The 22,352-nt window shown below is 29.1% G+C and overlaps 2 protein-coding genes across 2 annotated transcripts; both read right to left on the reverse strand.

Annotated features, from left to right (window-relative positions):
* Positions 1-1,325: 1,325 nt before the first annotated feature.
* On the reverse strand, positions 1,326-3,085 carry LOC123297490. Its single transcript, XM_044879165.1, has 2 exons — positions 2,976-3,085; positions 1,326-2,553 (listed from the first exon to the last, which is right to left on the reverse strand). The coding sequence occupies exon 2, from the start codon at positions 2,519-2,521 to the stop codon at positions 1,673-1,675; it is 849 nt and encodes a 282-aa protein (XP_044735100.1). The 5' UTR covers positions 2,522-2,553; positions 2,976-3,085; the 3' UTR covers positions 1,326-1,672.
* A 2,753-nt stretch (positions 3,086-5,838) lies between these two features.
* On the reverse strand, positions 5,839-7,527 carry LOC123297491. The gene is made up of 2 exons (XM_044879166.1): positions 7,465-7,527; positions 5,839-7,033 (listed from the first exon to the last, which is right to left on the reverse strand). The coding sequence occupies exon 2, from the start codon at positions 7,000-7,002 to the stop codon at positions 6,157-6,159; it is 846 nt and encodes a 281-aa protein (XP_044735101.1). The 5' UTR covers positions 7,003-7,033; positions 7,465-7,527; the 3' UTR covers positions 5,839-6,156.
* Positions 7,528-22,352: the final 14,825 nt, after the last annotated feature.

Raw genomic sequence — 22,352 nt, forward strand, 5'->3', positions numbered from 1 at the left:
AATAAGTTGGAAATTAGGATGCATTTCCCAAATTCAATTTCCTAGACTAGGAAAATAATTGCATTATTGCATTTAATGTTTTTTTTCAATGACACACTTCTTATGGGTTCACCAAGATAAAAGACACCTTAAGATATCTTTACACATTAACCGTAACATATACTCAGTAATAACGAACTTAGCCATATAACTTCTTTAGATATACATACACAAAGATCGATTATACAAACTTATGTTGAAATTACATATTATTATTATTCAAAATTTAACTAACCAAACGATAAATGTACGACCGTAAATAAGTCACCCATCGACGATTTCTTAACAAACCAGCTACCCACACCGTTTTCAAAACAAATAAAACAAATTAACCAAAACAGTTTAACTTAAAAGTAAGTTTTCTTCTTGTCTACCCCGTTCTATCCAAATTTGTAATAACGAACTTAAAATAATGGATGAATTATACAGAGTCCACGAAGAAGAAGCTACATTAAAGAAGCGACATTCCCTTAAATTCAAGATTTATTTCTGTTTGTATGTACTCAATGCAAAAAATCGTACATTTGTGCAATGTGTGTTGCCTAAAACGGTTAAATTTCGATAAAAAGTTTTAATTTACTCGATTTAATATAAGTAATCGTTTATAGGCAATACAACTTACATTGGTGTATGAATTTTGTAGAGAAAATCAGTTTGATGTCGTGTCAACTTGAGAGTCGTCTTTTTCGGTCACGGGTTATTTTTTATTCAGTACTTCAGTGTCAGTCTGAAAAGAATAAACTTGTGAATTGACAGTACTGATGCCAAAAGAACGCTGGATCAACGTGGTTAATTTTTTCGGTTTCAAAAACGGTATAAAATCTCAAAATAGATAGGTAGTACACCGTTTACATGACTCCCTGTACATATATCTCTCATCAACACTAATTGTCCTTTGTCATACGCATTTATAACACGCAGAAGATAAATTAAATCGAATTTATGTAAATTTTATATTTTAAGGGAAAGTGGCCAAGTCGAACACTTTTGTAATTACCAATAGGTATTGGAAGTGTGCTTTTGACAAAGGAAACAGAAAAAAAGTAATTTTCATTATGGGTTTTTTTTTATTAAAGGAGTTGCGTCAAAAGGGATGGCACTGAATTTTTCCCGACGGAAATGTAAAGTAAAATGTGTGTCGTCTACAATTCATTCCATCGACTTTTGTTCGAAAGATTTCTTAGATTATACTAATTTTGACTTACGCAGCCGGGAAACGAAATTAAAACAAAAATATTAATAATATTAATTATTTATTTATTTTGAAATTAAATCAATTGGTAAAAACAATATTTTTATGTAAGTATTCTTTATTAATTCAATTATTCAATGTTGGTGTTTCTCGTATGCTTCAGGAAGGTCAAAATATGCTGGACCCTTTTAACTTTATTAACCCTGTTTTATTTTCTTTAGTTTTTTTTAAATCTGCATAGCTTGAAAATTGTAAAATTTCCGTATAAATTAAACAGAAATATTGAAGCATTTATGAAATGAAAATTCAAAAACATTGATGCATTTATCAAACTAACAAAATATTTTAATTAAAATTGAAAATTTAAAGAAAAATAGTTCCTTGAATTTTAGACAGTCTGTATCTTAATTATTATCCTATCTAGGCACAAATTTTTAGCACTTAATCTACGTCGTGAACATTGCTTTTCATAGTGGAATCATTTTTTGTTGCTGTCTCCGCCAAAGGTTTTGGTATCCATTTAATTTCCATCAAGACTTCAAATGATTGACGATTAAACACACAGTTTCTTCTATTAAAAAGGTCCATAGCTTTTGTACCTGGATTAGTCAATGCCTCTCTCCACTCACTATTATTGTTGTTAACTTGAATATATTTTCCAATTGATGGAAAACGCTTATTTTCTGAAAATGGTGCACGAAATGGCAAATTTTTTTCACTCATTGCTGGCATAGTGAAATCGGGTACCGAAATTACTTTACCACATGTTCTTTCATTCAAAATTTTTGCAAACATTTTATCCGAGAACCATATTTGTCTTTCATATAAGAACATCGTACCTTCGTACGGGGTATAATAACCATTTTCTTCAGCTGTGTCTTGGTTATTTGAATCCTTTTTCCACAGAATTTCATGCATTTTTTCAAATGATAGTCGATCAATCATTTGAACATATTGAAATGTAGACGTCATACTTCTTGCTACGTCTAAATTATTTTGCTTCCGGTTCGGTTTATCAATAAATTGAATTTGAGAAAAAAGTGCATACAATTGAGAAAACACACAAATTCTAATATATTTCCCAACCTCTGGAAAACGTTTGTTTTTGTTAAATGGAGCACGAAATGGTAAATTAATTTCTTCTTCCGGTAACTGCTTCACATTGGGTATACTTGCTAAATTATCCAACATTATATCATCAATTATTTTTGCTAACATCCTATCTGATAACCACATTTGGCTTTCATGTACAATCACCAGGCCTTCATAATTAGTGTAGTAACCTTCCATTATAGGAATTGTAGAAAATTCCTGAAGAGTTCCTGACAATAAAAATAAAAATCCGTTAAATTACGTCAAAGAAATACCTTCTGCCGACATAATTTCAAAAGCCCTAGCTCCAACCAATTTCCTAAATTTTAGAATTCCCGAATTTGTGTTAAAAAAAGCATCTTTTATGGCATTTGAAAGCTCAAAAGAAGAAAAAGTAATTGATTAATTATGTTGAAATTTTATTAACCCTAATACCAGTTACAGATCGTTTTGGATGATCCTTAAAGTAGGTAAAAATTATATTAATCAAAAATACTTTTAAAAAGAGCTTTTTAAGTTATAACGGCACATTAATCCGTGTTTAATTAGGGAAACGGATAATTTAAGTGGAGAAAGATAGTTAATGAAATTTTCTACTGATATGGCTTATCAAAAACTTGACAAAACACAAAATTTAATTATATTCACTTACCTGAATAGTTATTTATTGATTATATTTTTGATTATAAAATCTATGTTTATTAGGCATTAATTTTAACGCACAAATTATAATTATTTTAACACACAAATTATAAATTATATTTGCAACTGAACTGCCGCTTTTCAAATACAAAATTAAAAAGATATTATGTAAAATACTATTATAAACAGTTAACTGCGCAACTCCACATTATTTCAATCTTTCAACTTGTTAAGACGGGTATTCACAAACTATATTATTCATAAATAATATTTTATTTTGAATTTTTGTTTATTGAATAACTTGTTTTTGTATATAACTCGTGTATTTTTAATTTTACACGAAAAATGATTATCACCGAAGTTGTTACAAATTAAATTTCCTACAATTTTGGTTCATATCAATTCTTAGAATCGATATTTTTCGATTTAAACCCGAAAAGAGGTGGCTGTGAATTCATGTTTGTTGCATAACTTGTTAATTTTTAAACAATTGGCTGAGAAAATTGTTGAAATATCACGTATAGGCAGCTCTTAAATAGCCACACAAATATAACTGATAATACCATAACCATATAATTTGGGCCTTATTTGCGCTCTCACCGGTAAACAGTGATACATTTACTAACGTTAGAAAAAATATTTGTTTGAATAAAAAGTAATCGTTCATTTATGGTTACGATTTTTTTAGAATCTATACGTTTTGGAAATAATTAAAAACGACAATAAAATATAACAAATGAAATCAATTATGAATTTATAATTGAATTTCATATAATTTCAATGATCCATCCATACAGATTAATTAGTTATAGGTAGATGGGTGCATCTAATTAGTAAACATTGATATATTATTTAAATATTTATAATAAATTATTTAATAATAATATTTAGTAATATTTATTCTATAAATTTAATAATAATTATGAATTCATAATATGTATTGTAATCATATTATTATATTATCTGAAATACAGCATGTCGCGTACTTTTGTTGAAATTCCCAGACGGCAGGCCCCTACTTCCTACCACATACCTCCCTCCCCCCATAAAGAAAATAAGAAAATCTAGCTTTAATAGATTTTATCGATTTTAACATTTAACTATTTTATATTTCGAAAAAGGTTTTTTTTGTGTAGAAAAACTTTTTTTAAAATTCTCTTTTATCTCTTACCAATAACGAAAACGCGAGTTCGAGTTGATCCTGAAGGCTAAGACTCAAAACAAGACCCTCTAAGATTTGTCCCCTTTGATAAGAACAATTTTTGCTTGAAAACAATATATATCATAAATAGCAAAAAGTGAAAAAATACTTAAGGTTTTGTGAAGTGAATCATTCTTCTGTTTATTCTAAATTTTTTTTAAACTAACCAATTTTTAGAATTTTTCAACTAGTAATAATTATTTTTTCAAGAATTATTTATTAAAACTATTCCTGTTAATAATTCGCACTTAAATTAAATTTATCTCGAGTTAGGAAAAGTCAATTGACTTCACCTTTAACAGCCTAAAATACGCAAATTTTAATTCTATGACTTAAAATTCCTTCTATTGCTTATTCGGTTTTTAGAACCAGATTTCGTGATCATAGTGTGTTTTTTAATGTTTTTTTCAATGACACACTTCTTATGGGTTCACCAAGATAAAAGACACCTTAAGATATCTTTACACATTAACCGTAACATATACTCAGTAATAACGAACTTAGCCATATAACTTCTTTAGATATACATACACAAAGATCGATTATACAAACTTATGTTGAAATTACATATTATTATTATTCAAAATTTAACTAACCAAACGATAAATGTACGACCGTAAATAAGTCACCCATCGACGATTTCTTAACAAACCAGCTACCCACACCGTTTTCAAAACAAATAAAACAAATTAACCAAAACAGTTTAACTTAAAAGTAAGTTTTCTTCTTGTCTACCCCGTTCTATCCAAATTTGTAATAACGAACTTAAAATAATGGATGAATTATACAGAGTCCACGAAGAAGAAGCTACGTTAAAGAAGCTACATTCCCTTAAATTCAAGATTTATTTCTGTTTGTATGTACTCAATGCAAAAATCGTACATTTGTGCAATGTGTATTGCCTAAAACAGTTAATATTTCAATAAAAAGTTTTAATTTACTCGATTTAATATAAATCGTTTATAGGCAATACAACTTACATTGGTGTATAAATTTTGTAGAGCAAATCAGTTTGATGTCGTGTCAACTTGAGAGTCGAATAACACGAAAATGTGTCAGTCTTTTTCGGTCACGGGTTATTTTTTATTCAGTACTACATAGTCTCAAAAGAATAAAACATGTGAATTGACAGTACTGATACCAAGAGAACGCGTGGTTTTTTTTCGTTTTCAAATCCGGTATACCTAAAATCTCAAAATAGATAGGTAGTATATCGTTTACATGACTCCCTGTACATATCTGTCTCTCATCAGCACTAATTGTCCTTTGTCATACGCATTTATAACACGCAGAAGATAAATTAAATCGAATTTATGTAAATTTTATATTTTAAGGGAAAGTGGCCAAGTCGAACACTTTTATAATTACAATAGGTATTGGAAGTGTGCTTTTGAAAAAGGAAACAGAAAAAAAGTAATTTTCATTATGGGTGTTTTTTAGTAAAGGAGTTGCGTCAAAAGGGATGGCACTGAATTTTTCCCGGCGGAAATGTAAAGTAAAATGTGTGTCGTCTACAATTCACTCCATCGACTTTTGTTGGAAAGATTTCTTAGATTATACTAATTTTGACTTACGCAGCCGGGAAACGAAAATAAGACAAAAATATTAATAATATTAATTATTTATTTATTTTGAAATTAAATCAATTGGTAAAAACAATATTTTGAAGTAAGTATTCTTTATATTCAAATGTTGGTGTTTCTCGTATGCTTCAGGAAGGTCAAAATATGCTGCACTCTTTTAACTTTATTAACTCTGTTTTATTTTCTTTAGTTTTTTTTAAATCTGCATAGCTTGCAAATTGTAAAATTTCCGTATAAATTAAACTGAAATATTGAAGCATTTATGAAATGAAAATTCAAAAATATTGAAGCGTTTATCAAACTAACTAAATATTTTAATTAAAATTGAAAATTTAAAGAAAAATAGTTCTTTGAATTATTATCCACTCTGTTAATTATTATCCTATCTAGGCACAAATTTTTAGCACTTAATCTACGTCGTGAACATTGCTTTTCATAGTGGAATCATTTTTCGTTGCTGTCTTCGGCAAAGGTTTTGGTATCCATTTAATTTCCATCGAAGCTTCAAATGATTGACGATTAAACACACAGTTTCCTTTATTAAAAAGGTTCATAGCAAATTCAGCTGTGCGAGTCAATGCCAACATCCAGTCACTATTATTGTTGTCAACTCGAATATATTTTCCAATTGATGGAAAACGCTTATTTTCTGCAAATGGTGCACGAAATGGCAAATTTTTTTCACTCATTGCTGGCATAGTGAAATCGGGTACCGAAATTACTTTACCACATGTTCTTTCATTCAAAATTTTTGCAAACATTTTATCCGAGACCCATATTTGTCTTTCATATAAGAACATCATACCTTCATATGGGGTATAATAACCATTTTCTTCAGCTGTGTCTTGGTTATTTGAATCCTTTTTCCACAGAATTTTATGCATTTTTTCAAATGATAGTCGATCAATCATTTCACATTGAAATGCATACATCATTCTACTTGCTACGCCTAAATTATTTTGCTTCCGGTTCGGTTTATCAATAAATTGAATTTGAGAAAAAAGTGCATACAATTGAGAAAACACACCAATTCTACAATATTTCCCAACCTCTGGAAAACGTTTGTTTTTGTTAAATGGAGCACGAAATGGTAAATTAATTTCTTCTTCCGGTAACTGCTTCACATTGGGTATACTTGCTAAATTATCCAACATTATATCATCAATTATTTTTGCTAACATCCTATCTGATAACCATATTTGGCTTTCATGTACAATCACCAGGCCTTCATAATTAGTGTAGTAACCTTCCATTATAGGAATTGTAGAAAATTCTTCTGAGTTCCTGACAATAAAAATAAAAATCCGTTAAATTACGTCAAAGAAATACCTTCTACCGACATAATTTCAAAGGCCCTAGCTCCAAAAAATTTCCTAAATTTTTATTTAGAATTCCCGAATTTGTGTTAAAAAAAGCATCTTTTATGGCATTTGAAAGCTCAAAAGAAGAAAAAATAATTGATTAATTATGTTGAAATTTTATTAACCCTAATACCAGTTACAGATCGTTTTGGATGATCCTTAAAGTAGGTAAAAATTAATTATATTAATCAAAAATACTTTTAAAAAGAGCTTTTTAAGTTATAACGGCACATTAATCCGTGTTTAATTAGAGAAACGGATAATTTAAGGGAAGAAAGATAGTTAATGAAATTTTATACTGATATGGCTTATCCAAAACTTAACAAAACTCAAAAGTTAATTATATTCACTTACCTGAATAGTTATTTATTTATTATATTTTTAATCTAAAATCTATGTTTATTAGGTATTAATTTTAACGCACAAATTATAATTATTTTAACACACAAATTATAAATTATATTTGCAACTGAACTGCTGCTTTTCAAATACAAAATTAAAAAGATTTATATAAAATCCATACTAATATTATAAATGCGAAAGTAACTCTGTCTGTCTGTCTGTTACTCTTTCACGCCTAAACGGCTGAACGGATTTTGATGAAATTTGGTATGGTGATAGATGATAACCTAGAAATGGTCATAGGCTATAAATAATCACGCCATCGTTCTTAGGGGGTAGGCAGTAGGCAGATAACTAAATTGAGTTAGTGATTTTTAGTCGTTTTTGTTGGAACTTTTGCTCTTTTACGTCTAAACGGCTGAACAGATTTTGATGAAATTTAGTAAGGTAATAGATGGTTACCTAAAAACGGATATAAGATCAAAATGATCACGTCATCGTACTTAGGGGGTAGGAAGTAGGCAGAAAACTGAATTGAGTTAGTGATTTTTTTATGGTTTTTGCTGGGAGTTTTGCTCTATCATGCCTAAACGGCTGAACGGATTTTGATGAAATTTAGTTAGGTGATAGATAGTAACCTAGAAAAGGATATGGGCTATTAATATTCATGCTATCGTACTTAAGGCGTAGGCAGTAGGCAAAAAACTAATTAAGTTAGTGATTTTTAATCGTTTGTTTTAAAAGTTTACCTCATTCACGCCATAACGTCTGAACGGATTTTTATAAGACTTGTTAAATATAAAGATAGGATCCTAGGCACGGACACAGGCTACTTTTTACGGCGGGAAAATACCTCATTCCCGCTGAAATCTAGCGTGATCGTGTCAAGAAGCGCATGACGCCATAGCTACTGAAATGATTTTGATGTTTTTTTTTTAACTGAGTGTTACTAAGACTTCAAGTTAGTATTTGATCACTTTTCTAACTTAGAGGGTCGGTAGGCGCACTGTCTATCATCGGGGGTTGGCAGGTAGGTAGTTAGTAGTATTTTAAACCGATTTACATTATTTACTTTTTATATTTACTAAGGAAACATTCGGAGCTATCCATTATGTATCTTAGGTTGCTTTTGACAAATTTTGATGTGAAGTTGAGGACTGGAACACGATAGTGGGACATTGATGCAGGGGGACTTACAGCCGGGAGAAAACAAAAAAACTTATGCGGACGAAGTCTCGGGTAAAAGCTAGTACTATTATAAACAGTTAACTGCGCAATTCCACATTATTTCAATCTTTCAATTTTTCATAAACTATGAGTCATTTAGTCATAGATAATATATTAAATTAGCCTAATATAATTAGAATTTTACTTGGGAAAAATGCATAATAGCAATTTTCCTTCGAAAATCATTAGGGGGCTCACAGGTAGTCTACATTTCGGATTTCGGGATTCCAATCCCATTACGTCATCCGCCATCTTCAATTTGGAGGGCGAATTTTTGTTTATTGAATAACTTGTTTTTGTAAAACTCGTGTATTTTTAATTTTACACGAAAAATAATTATCACCGAAGTTGTTACAAATTAAATTTCCTACAATTTTGGTTCATATCAATTCTTAGAATCGATATTTTTCGATTTAAACCCGAAAAAAGGTGGTCGTGACTTCATGTTTGTTGCATAACTTGTTAATTTTTAAACAATTGACTGAGAAAATTGTTGAAATATCACGTATAGGCAGCTCTTAAATAGCCACACAAATATAACTGATAATACCATAACCATATAATTTGGGCCTTATTTGCGCTCTCACCGGTAAACAGTGATACATTTACTAACCTTAGAAAAAATATTTGTTTGAATAAAAAGAAATCGTTCATTTATGGTTACGATTTTTTTAGAATCTATACGTTTTGGAAATAATTAAAAACGACAATAAAATATAACAAATGAAATCAATTATGAATTTATAATTGAATTTCATATAATTTCAATGATCCATCCATACAGATTAATTAGTTATAGGTAGATGGGTGCATCTAATTAGTAAACATTGATATATTATTTAAATATTTATAATAAATTATTTAATAATAATATTTAGTAATATTTATTCTATAAATTTAATAATAATTATGAATTCATAATATGTATTGTAATCATATTATTATATTTATCTGAAATACAGCATGTCGCATACTCCTGTTGAAATTCCCAGACAGCAGCCCCCTACTTCTTACCACATACCCCCTTCCCCCCGTAAAGAAAATAAGAAAATCTAGCTTTAATAGAATTTATCGATTTTAACATTTAACTATTTTATATTTCGAAAAAGGTTTTTTTTGTGTAGAAAAACTTTTTTTAAAATTCTCTTTTATCTCTTACCAATAACGAAAACGCGAGTTCGAGTTGATCCTGAAGGCTAAGACTCAAAACAAGACCCTCTAAGATTTGTCCCCTTTGATAAGAACAATTTTTGCTTGAAAATAATATATATCATAAATAGCAAAAAGTGCAAAAATACTTAAGGTTTTGTGAAGTGAATCCATTCTTCTGTTTATTCTAAAGTTTTTTTAAACTAATCAATTTTTAGAATTTTTCAACTAGTAATAATTATTTTAGTTTTAATTATTCTTAAAAGAATATTTGCTTAGTTTACGCATCTTCTGATGACGATGAATGTTAAAACATACTGTATATACCATAATAATACCTAATATTTTATTAATTATTTGAACAAATAGGTTTTAATGATAGTTTTATAGCTATCTATCAGCTTATACAGGTGATTTTTTTTAAGTTTCCTGCCTTATATTTCGAAATCGAAATGGAAAATTATAAAAAACGAAAAAAGATACACATTTTATACCGGCTTTTTGTTTATTGCCACAAAAAGGAAACTTTAGTTTGCAAAACTGTAAGAATACAATGGAAAACAATGATATTTACGAAAAAATGTTGCAAACAAAAGTTGTTTATTTTTTTATAAGGAACATTAAACTTTTGTTCTATATCTAACGGTATTCAAGAGGGTCCTACAGACTCAAGACCCAATTTTCATATGCTGCTCATTTACGAACTAACACTTTTTACGTGTTGAGCATGCTATAAAAATTTCAGCATGACTTCTTAAGTGATTTTATGAACACCTATACCAATATTTTGTTTGTAGCATCAATATTTGCAAAGCGTTAAAAACTTGGATCTAAAATTAGTATACCTTGATATATAGTTCATATATACAGGGTAGAAAAACAGGTTGTATTTATTATAACTGTATATATACTTTAAAAAAGTATACAGTCAGGAGTCCTTACGCCCTGTTTAACGTGGATTTTCTTTCAAAGAAAATCAGGTATCGAGGGGACATCTCATAGGCACCTTGAATTGAACCTTTTCGTAAATTCGACTTTTTCGTGGATATGGTATTAGATCAAATGGTTCGAATTAGTTTCTTCAACTATTGCACCAGAAAGAACGTTTTTTTCTTATTACAGCTTTATCTCTTAACAAGTCAAAAAGAATCTATTACAAATAGTATTGAAATGTATGTATTCAAACGAGACTGTGCATACAGCATTAAACGCGTGTTATTGTAATGCTCTTGTGTTTTTAGAATCATTTTAGATGTATATACAAACAAACAATATCATTTTTGAGTGACTGGTAGAGAGAGGTGTAGAAAGTCCGGACAGACGAAAAGTGTTCTGATTACTGCAATATATAAAAAGCAAATCATGCAAAACATTTATTTCATAATTTTTTCACATATTATCAATTTTTATATCAATTTTAACAGATAATAATAATAGTTATTATTAAGTATTATCATAATGCTAAATTAAATAGTTAACAATGATATAAAAATTATTATCAAAATTGATTAAATGAAAATTTCTACAATAAAATATAATAAATGAATTGTTAATAAATAAATAGTACTAAACAATTATTATAGTCTAATAATAATTATTATAATAATGAAAATTATTATTTAATATTCATATAAGTATTATTTTATATGTATAATATAAAATTTTATTCTATTATTTGTGTACTATGTTCTACCGGCGAGTAAATTTAGCACTTTTAACCTGTATACAAAATTAGAAACCAAGCGAAAATCCAGACTTTTTAAAAAGGTGATAAGCAGGACACAGTACCAGCAAATCGACCAAATGCGAATGGGAGTATGAACTCGCTCATGAACGATATAGTGTATTCCTACAAAGGAGATGATTACAAAATATATAACGCCCTAATCAAAATTTTGTACAGTGTATTTGTAAATTAATCAATCTGTAAAATGTTGTTAGTTTGTTCGCTCTCAAAAATTACAAAAGTATACATGCGTTTGTTTACACACCACAGTTTCGTCACATTTAAATTCTAAACTACTGAACCAATTTTGATGAAATTTTTACAACTTATTAATTAAATTAATCACCAGTATACATTTTACATTAAATAATTTTATTTAGGTTCTTTACTTAAATAGCAAATTCAAGCTTTCGTTTTTTTTTATTAATATCATCGATTTCCAGATGTTTAGAAAAGCAAGTCCGAATAATCGTTCTTGTCCCATTGAGGCACACAACTAAGATATTACCTCGTGAAGTGTAGAAAACGTTCTCTCTGCGAGCTATGCCGACCGGAAGAGCTACGTTGCAAATCTTGGTCGCATACTTCAATGAGTTGTGCTACCGATTCTAGGATGGCGGAATTATTTTCACGTTTTGTTTTCCATTTGGCCATCCAGAGTCGGTATTCATTTATAATGCTTGATTCACAATCATTGATGATATCGCCGGTACATCTGAACCACTTTCATCTTTCATCGGTACATCTGATTTGGTTCATTGATAATGGAATCTAATATGGGGGATGTAAATTGATAACAGTAACACGTGCGAAGCCGTAATCAAAAGCTAGTAAGTAAACCTATGACTTTCTTCAGCTAAAAAAAAGTGCCAAATTTATATACAACCTTAAATATTTTAAATAATCAAAAATAGATAATTTTGGATTGAATGGCCCTTATACAGTTTTACAAATATATGTACAGTCAAACCTGGATAAACGAGAGTTCGAGGGAGCACAATCTCATTCTCGGTTATAGAGGTTTCTCACTAACCCGAGTTTCTCGCTAATGCAGGTACATGGATAGCGTTTCTCTCTTATAAAGGTACGCAGCAATAACAAGTCACAGCAAGTACAAATGTAGTAAATATATTTTTTTTGTAGATATAATTCCTCCTAAATAATATAAATAAATAAAGCTCGACTGTCGCTTATAGAGGTATAGATAAGTAGCAGTCTCACTTACGGAGGTCCATGAGGGAAAAACGACTCTCTCTTACAGAGGTTTCTGTTTCTTGCTAATAGAGGTTTTGGGAGCTTAAAATGACGGGTCTTGGCTAATTACTCTCACTTATAGAGTTTTCTCACTTATCCAGTTCTCACTTACCCAGGTTTGATTGTATATGAATAATAGCAATTTTCATAATTGATTACCTTTGAACAATAAAATATATTTCAATTCATAATTATTACGATATTCAGCACGTCTGTTCTGCTTGCTAGGGTAGGTACATGTTATGGAAGTACAAATTATTATAATTTTATAATAATTAAAGGCATCAATGAATTTGATAGATATTTTATATAATTGTATTGTGTTTGTTAATTATTATTATTCATAATTTAATTCATTATAATTAATACTAATTACTAAAACCAATAGGTCTGCCTGCTACGATTTCCTTTTTTTTGTTGCAAACCTGTCATTGACTTTATACTTTTATATAGTGAGAAATGTACCAACATTTGAGGTAATTGCTTAGGTCAGCTAGGGATATTTATTCAAAAAAAATACATTTATCAAAAGAATATAGGGACATTTATCAAAAACACATACATTGAATGTCATTTTCATATCACAAAATGTTTTCCATAAAACATCGTGATTTCATAGAACTTTTTCGCTTTTTGACTTAAAAAAAATACTTATCACGTATCACTTTTACATTTTTTCTTACGAATCTACATACTACAGTAAATAAGCCGGAAAATACCATCAAATGTGGAAAAGTGGTGGAACAGCTCCGATTTCAAAAATTTTTTGTGTACGTATTCCTTAGACCTCTAGGAACATTCAGCCGCACTAACCTTGGCATAAGAAAAAAAACTGAGAAAGTTAGGGTAGTTTTCCCATCCCCAAATTGTAACAGTGAAAACAAATCAATATTTCACCTCAAAAATCGTCTTCCAAGGGTTTTCGAGGTCGCTGATCATGAATTCAAGGTTTAAAAACAACTGAAAATGGTTGAAACTCCATTAAAACTACCCCCAAGAAGTGTCAATAATTAAAAAATTTTGAAGATTTTGAATTTGACCTCAGAAATTGTCTTTCTGCGGTTTTTGAAGTCGTTGATAATGAATTTGAGAGTAAGAAGCAACTGAATGTAGTTCCAAGCCACCCCTAAAAGCCACCCCTAGAAGATACAGAGATAAAATTTAAAATTTTTAATCGAATATCGTTTTTCGGGGGGGTTTTTGGCATCGCTGATCACGAATTCAAGGTCAAAAAGTAACTTGAATGGTTGCAACCCTATTAAAACTACCCCTAGAATGTGAATGATTAAAAAAATTTGAAAATTTTGAATTTTTTTTAAATGTTTATCGTTTTTACATCTGGGGGTAGTTTTTTTGGGCTTGCAACCCTCTTCAGCTACTTTTTGGCCTTGGATTCGTAATCAGCGCCCACAAAATTACCCGAAAGACGATATTCGAGGAGAGAATTCAAATTTAAAATTTTATCTCTGTCACTTCTAGGGGAGGTTTTAATAAGGATGCTGTGACATTCAGTTACTTTTTGACCTCAAATTCATGATCAGCGACTCTTAAAACCGCAGAGAGACAATTTCTGTGGTGAAATTCAGTATTTTCAAAATTAATTTATCATTGACATTTCTAGGGGTAGTTTTAATAGGGTTGCAACCATCCAAGTTACTTTTTGACCTTGGATTCGTGATCAGCGGCTCCAAAAACCCCCCGAAAGACGATATTCGAGGAACAATTCTAAATTTTTTTCTCTGTCACTTCTAAGGGTGGCTTTTAGGGGTGGCTTGGGACAACATTCAGTTGCTTCTTGCCCTCAATTCATTATCAATGACTTCTAAAACCAGAGAATGACAATTTCTGAAAATTCAGAATTATCAAATTTTTTTTATCATTGTCACTTCTATGGGTAGTTTTAATGGGGTTGAAACAATCCTCCATTGCTTTTTGACCTTAAATTTGTGAACACCGAACCTAAAAGCTCCACGAGACAAGATTTCTGAGGCAAAATTTTGAATTTAATAAAGTTTTTGTCTCTATCACTTCAGTTGCTTTTTAACCTTGAATTCATGATCAACGACCTCAAAAACCCTCGGAAGACGATTTTTGAGTTGAAATATTGATTTGTTTTCACTGTTAATATTTGGAGAGTTTTGGGGATGGGAAAACTACCCTAACTTTCTCAGTTTTTTTTCTTATGCCAAGGTTAGTGCGGCTGAATGTTCCTAGAGGTCTAAGGAATACGTACACAAAAAATTTTTGAAATCGGAGCTGTTCCACCACTTTTCCACATTTTCCGGCTTATTTATTGCACTAACAATGGTTGGACTTAAGCAATTACCTTAGTTGTTGATACGTTAAAATCATTTGACAGTCAGTCTATATAACTCTAACGTCAATGAAACCAATTCGAAACTAGTTTGAGATAAAAAATTAATTTTAGGACGTCTGGATTTCGAATATTTCTTTTCGTATTGATATTAGATAAGATTGAAGTTTGCCTGGAACCTGAGACCGATTACGCTTACTGCTTTTACTAGAACACATCGCCGAAAAAGCTGCGAAAATTGCTGAATTTTCAAATTTTCTAGAAAACGTTGAAATTCTCTCTGACCATAAGACATACAAAAATCGAAGGACGTAATCTCGGACATGCGCTAAAAATTGATTAATTACCAATCAAAAAATTATATTTTGTAATAAATTAAACAAAATATTTTGTTTTTCATACAAAATATTTATAAATTGCAACATTTCAAAATGACATAAATTAAAAAAATAGACAAAAATATAATTGATTAATATTTAATTTATGATAAATTTTATCAATTGTATGTACAGATAGATATAATATTTATTCTATTATTATCAGTTATTGATAAAGCACAGGGGTGGAATTAAGAATTATATAAATAATATTGGGTTTTCCATAAATCAAAAATCAATTTGAAAAGAATTTAGAACTTCAGTGGCATCTGGTATAGTCTTTGTAATATATTAATTCAATGGATAATTATCGATCGTTTAGGAGCTACGATGCCACTGACGAACACAAAGACGCAGAGATAAACACTTTAAAGTTTAAACTTATAACACCCTTTCTTAAATCAATATCAAAGTGATGGTCAAGGACATCAGATGAGATGAAAAGGCTTTTTAGATAGCTATCTTTTTTCGAGACAAATTTTTAGAAAAAAATTAATTTGAAATTGAAATATTTGAGTTCACTTTGCTCTTTTGAATTATTGTTTTGAATTACTTATTTATTTTACCAATTCACTTTTCGAAATGAATTGAGCCAGCTTTATTTGACCATTCATTTCCATAGTAATTATTTATATATAAAAGTATATGTCATGCCTTTCCAAACTAAATCGATTTTGAAGATGTTCGTCAATTTTTTAGTTTTTTCGTGTACCTAAGCTTGCACTTGAAACATAGCTAAGAATACTCTTCGTTCAATTACCAGGCACTACGATGCCACAGGCAGACACCCACTTATAACTTTTTTTAGTTCGGTGGGCTAATAAACATTCAAAATCGGTACAAAAAATCAAACAGTCCACTCCTTTAGATAAACTCGTAGAATGTATAGAAAATTTGGACAAAATTGTTGTTCGGCTATAATATGTCCATAATATATATATACAGAGTGTTTCAGTAGAATAGTAAATATTTTAGGAACGTATTCAGAAATGCAAAATAAATATAAAGTTTACATAAGCATGGACCCTATTCTCGGGCATTGGAAGAATAATGAAAAGGTATCACGCTTGAAAATATAATCCATGCTTATAGATATTGTTTAGTTGAATACGTACCTAAAATATTTACTATTCCTCCTGAAACACTCTATGTGTAGGTAATCTCTACGATGCAATACAATGGGACGCGACGACATGGCAATAAAATAATTTTCCAAATAAATCAATTTGAATATATACACGTATCTATAATATCGAAATATTTTGTATATACTGATAATATCGTTATATTTTCGTTCCTATATATTTGAATTATTACAAAATTATTGTTTTGCTAAACTATATTCAATAAAGTATAATTCAAATGACACAATTTATGATTATTAAAAAGCTCTACCTTGTATAGGCGATTCGGCTTACGTAAATTTTACCCAAACATTCCCAAAGCCTCTAATTTTTTCTTTTTAACTAAAATTTACATTCTATGAAATAGTTTTTCGCGATATTTAATCCATAGTAGGTCTAATTTTCTGGAAAGCACGAAAAAAGCTCGAGAACAATCGGAAAAAGATAGATTTTCGAGAAAACAGTATTTTTTCCTTTCCATTTGATAACTGATTTTCCGGTCATGGTACATGAGTAATTACGTAAGCGAAAGTCGTAAAATTCTACTAAAAAATGGGGGGAAAATGGGAGCTTTATAAATACAACATTCTATACGCGTTTGGAGTTTATTACAAAGCGTCGCTTTGTGTATATAGAAACCAGTCGCTCTGTATGTATATAACGTTTTTTCTACTTCGAATTTTAATATTAAGAAACATTTTTATACAAATGATTAATTCTTTTTGAAAATTGTAAATCAGAAAGCCTCTTTAAAATTTACTTTTCTTAATCATCATTCGAGCTAAGAAACAAGCCATGAGATCCACACGAATAACTTCCCAGCATAATGAAAAGTTATAAAAATTAAATAAATAAAAATTCGACCGAATAGAAATGTGTTAGTTTATATAATTCTAAGTATGAAATAAATTGTTCGATGTCTTTAGATGGAAAATTCCTGAATGTCCGTATAAACCAACCATTATTTTTGATATTTATGAGCTATGTGAACAGCAAATATAAGCAATTTATGTAGTTTTCATATTACTAGGTTTCCCCGAATCAATTTATTAGCATATTATACGCCATGAATAAATAGTAGAGGAAAGGATAATGCAATGCCGCAGGATCAGCGCCACTTGTTTAAAAGGCACCACTGCGGAAAAGGCTAGGGAGTTGAAAATTATAGATTTATTAGATATCAACTATCAAAGAAAACCATAAACAAAAGATTTAGGTTCTTTTGAAGAAAACTATCAAAATTAGTCCAGAATACCCATAACAATCCCCTCCTATTAACTTGTAGAATAGTACAGAAAATTGATGACAAAGCGTTCTTTTCTAGACACGATATTTTGAAATTTGCAGAAAAAAAATATATTATTTTAAATATTGCCAAAACGGCCACTTACAAAAATTGAAAATTTAATCCACAATGCCCCAAGCATGGGATATTACAAAACGTTATATCATTTACAACAAATTCAGTCTGGCGTTAAAGATTTTTTTCTCGTATCCGGGTGTTGGCATATTCATATCGTTACCGCTGGTTTTCGTAATTTATCTCACCATAATTGTCCAAAATCATGAAGAATCCTAGTATTTGTTTGATAACAGATAAAGTATGGTAAATAAAATAATAGCTAATAATAGAATACTATTATTTAAATGATTACTCGAACTGTCAACATATTTGGTGTACATAAATATGTTGTAATTAAAAATTTTTCATATAATTAATGATTTATAAAGAATTTTTGACATTATTGGCGTTGAAAATTCAGTTATACCTATATAATATATGTATTATATATGAATTATTTGTGAATTATAATTTATTTTTCGTATTGATTTTAACGAATCTATTTTCTGGTTGAACGGAGCCCTTTTCGAACTCATAGAATGTATGAAAAAATGTTGAATATGTTCAAATCAGTTCTCATTCTAAAATTCTGCATTTTCCATGAACAGTAGACAGTTAGCTATAGGAAAGTTGATAAAGAATTACATTTTATTACATTACAGGGTATTCTATTTATGTTAAGCAAAACAAGTTATTACCATTTAAAGCTTTAGCTTTTTCGTCCTTAGCTTTTTCTCAATTTTTTCTGTAAATAAATCCTCTCCCCTCTAATGTTCAACCGAATAAACTTCAACACAAATTTGTCCATAATATTTGAAAGTGTTAATCATCTCTCAGATTGACTAGATTATTATATTTTCGGGTCTTTAAATACTTTTATGAAAAAAAAATTAACAAAATTCCTATCATATTTTATGTGCTATATGCAATTGTTATTACACATATGTTATACAATTGTCACACTTGACACTCTTTTCATAAAATATTTTTATTATAATTTTATTAAATTACAGGGTATTCTATTTATGTTAAGTAAAAATAGTTATTACCGTTTAAAACTTGTAATTCTTTCGATTTTATTTTGGAGTAACCTGTAAACGCAATTCATTTGATTATAATTGCCAAAAAAATTCAATCGATTAGTAGACTCTAAATTGAGTCTGTTTTGAAAAACGAATAAAAGCTTTAAGAATTTACACATTAAAACCGTAAAACGTCAACACAAATTTTTCCATAATATTTGAAAGTGTTAATCATCCTCCAGATTGACTAGAAATCATATTTTCGGGTCTTTAAATACTTTTATGAGAAAAAAATTAAACAAAATTCCTATCATATTTTATTTGTTATATGCAATTGTTATTACACATATGTTATACAATTGTCACACTTGACACTCATTTCATATAATATTTTTATTATAATTTTATTAAATTACAGGGTATTCTATTTATGTTAATTAAAAATAATTATTACCGTTTAAAACTTGTAATTCTTTCGATTTTATTTTGGATCAACCTGTAAAAGCAATTCAATTAATCACAATTGCAAAAAAAAATCCAATCGATTAGTAGACTCTAAATTGAGTTTGTTTTGAAAAACGAATAAAAGCTTTAAGAATTTACACATTAAAACCGTAAAACGTCAACACCAAGTGTTAATCATCCTCCAGATTGACTAGAAATCATATTTTCGGGTCTTTAAATACTTTTATGAAAAAAAAAATTAACAAAATTCCTATCATTTTTTATTTGCTATATGCAATTGTTAGTACACATATGTTATACAATTGTCACGGGATTTAAGAATTTACACGTTAAAATAAGGTTAACCCTAAAATGATACTTTTATTGTGATCTAGAAATATCGAAGAGCCAGTAAACTTAAAATCCATTTTTTCTTGACGTTTTCAACTCTGACATTTCATTATTTTTAAATTTTTTTAATCAAATATATAATTTTTCTCTCGATTTTTTACAAAAAAAATTCATTGTAGACTGTTTTGAAGATTCCCTCGGCTAAAATACAGTTCCCCAAAAAATTTTACGTTAATTTCGGACTTGGATGTTAAATATTTCATACATTTCAATAATGTATACATACTAATGTACACATATAATACGTACAATGTTCTCCAATTTAAAATAAAGTAACAAGTTATGTACTGCAAATGTAATCATAAATCGCTTGCTATAATTTTTTTTTTCATGTGTTATATTTATATTTTTCCTTCATCCTCAAAGTTGTTGTTTTTTATTGTATATATTTTTTTTTTAAAACAACATATCGTGTTTCAAATAACAACATTTTTCCTAACATTATTTTTCTTTTGTATACAAACATAAATAATTTTCACAGCATTATTTTATAGTCCAATGAAAATAGAAGTTTGACTTGGGATAGAAAATCAACTCATTTGACGAAAGTACAGGATTTTAGACGATCTCGAACCAGTGGTTTTACGAATCCAATTTTTTTTGAGTCAAACACTTGTGTTTATCAAATTGCGAAACAATAAATATGTTTGTGATTTTCCTGATTTTTTTAAGTAGCCCTTACAAAAATTCCAAAAAATTTATAATATTTTTTCACCTCCGATTTGGATGATTAAATATATTTTTACTCCCCGAACTAAAAAAAAAAGGGGATGTTATAAGTTTGACCGTATGTGTGCGTGTGTCTGTCCGTCTGTGGCATCATAGCACCTACACGGATAAACCGATTTTAATTTTTTTGGTTCGTTTGCAAAGTAACTTATTGGAGAGTATTCTTAGCTATATTTCACATGCGAGTTTAGGGTCCAGTACCCGATTTTTTTCAGAGAAGCCAATACCATTATTTTCGTAATATTAAATTATCTTTCTTCTGATACCAATTTCGATTGGTTAACAAATCGATATGTAAATCTGTTCATATCATATGAACAGGTAAGTCAATATTGCTAACTACACCAATCTGTTAACCGATAGAAATCGGTATCAAAAGAAAGATAATTTTATTACGAAAATAAAGGTGTTGGCTTCCCCCAAAAAAACCGTTCATGGAACAAATTGATTAAAATTAATTAAATTAAGCATACCCATGAACACTTTTCGGTAGAAAAACTATGATAGGAGTGTTAAATTAATCAAATTTCATAAAGAATATGTCTCATCTGATTATCAGATGGGTGAAGATCGATCTTATATCAGTAGAATAACATGACATTTTATGGTCTAATTTTATTTGGCTATTTTATTTTCATAAGCTTTTATTTTTTAAAGTTTGCATTTACTATTAATAATGTACAATATTTCCTTTTTTTTGCTGAGATTGCTGCAGTAAGTAAACAACAAGAACAAATCATTAGCTTTTTCTCTATTTTTTTTCTGTAAATAAATCCTCTTCCCTCTAATGTTCGACCATATAAGCGTCAACACAAATTAAAATTTGAAAGTTTTAATCATCCCTAGATTGACTAGATTATCATATTTTCGGGTCTTTAAATACTTTTATGAAAAAAAAAATTAACAAAATTCCTATCATATTTTATGTGCTATATGCAATTGTTATTACACATATGTTATACAATTGTCATACTTTGACACTCATTTCATATAATATTTTTATTATAATTTATCGTTTGCCGTTTTGTTCGAAGACAAACGATATTATTTATCGAAAAATATTATACGAAAATATCTTTATATCGAAATAATTTTCGAAATGTAATAAATCAATCAATATGTAACATATTATGATTGTATTGTTTAGCCAGAGCTATGTATTTTAGTTGGAGTAATGATTTTCTCATACAAAGTTAAATCAAGAGACAGTTTTCTAATTCATGATCATAGTAGATTAGTTTTGAATTAATGTTTACAGTTTACATACTGCTAGAATTCTATGAGAATTGTAATACATTAAATTTACATTGTAAACAACCAAACGTATGTTAAGATACAGATATCTATGTTTATTATTATTTAACGTTAACTGCCTTTATCAGATTCGTGTTAGATTGTCCGAATTAACTAGTTCCGACCATAATATAAACAACGTCGTTGAACGTAATTGAATTAACCAGTGGCGGATCCACGGGGAAAGATCGATTTCAAAGCCCGTCCCTCCCGTACGAATTATTAATATGTCATTTTATATAGTTTAACTTCCAAATAAAGGGTTAAAAATTAAAAAAATCTTTTAAAAAAGAGGAAAATGATAAAATAATCCCCAACATTCTAGACGAAATTCAGAATCCGCCACTGGAATAACTGAAATCCATTCAGAATATTACCTAGAAGTGATTATGAAAATTTCATTACCAAGTGTTTACCAATCTTTTCAATTTGTATGAATTCATAGAAATGATTTTAATATTTATAGCCTGTAATAACATCTTCCAATA

The sequence above is a fragment of the Chrysoperla carnea genome, chromosome 4 (assembly GCF_905475395.1).
Source record: "Chrysoperla carnea chromosome 4, inChrCarn1.1, whole genome shotgun sequence".
Taxonomy (NCBI): domain Eukaryota; kingdom Metazoa; phylum Arthropoda; class Insecta; order Neuroptera; family Chrysopidae; genus Chrysoperla; species Chrysoperla carnea.

Coding starts and splice junctions, on each gene's coding strand:
- LOC123297491 (XM_044879166.1), bottom strand. CDS start 7,002: ATGGAAGGTTACTACACTAATTATGAAGGCCTGGTGATTGTACATGAA.
- LOC123297490 (XM_044879165.1), bottom strand. CDS start 2,521: ATGGAAGGTTACTACACTAATTATGAAGGCCTGGTGATTGTACATGAA.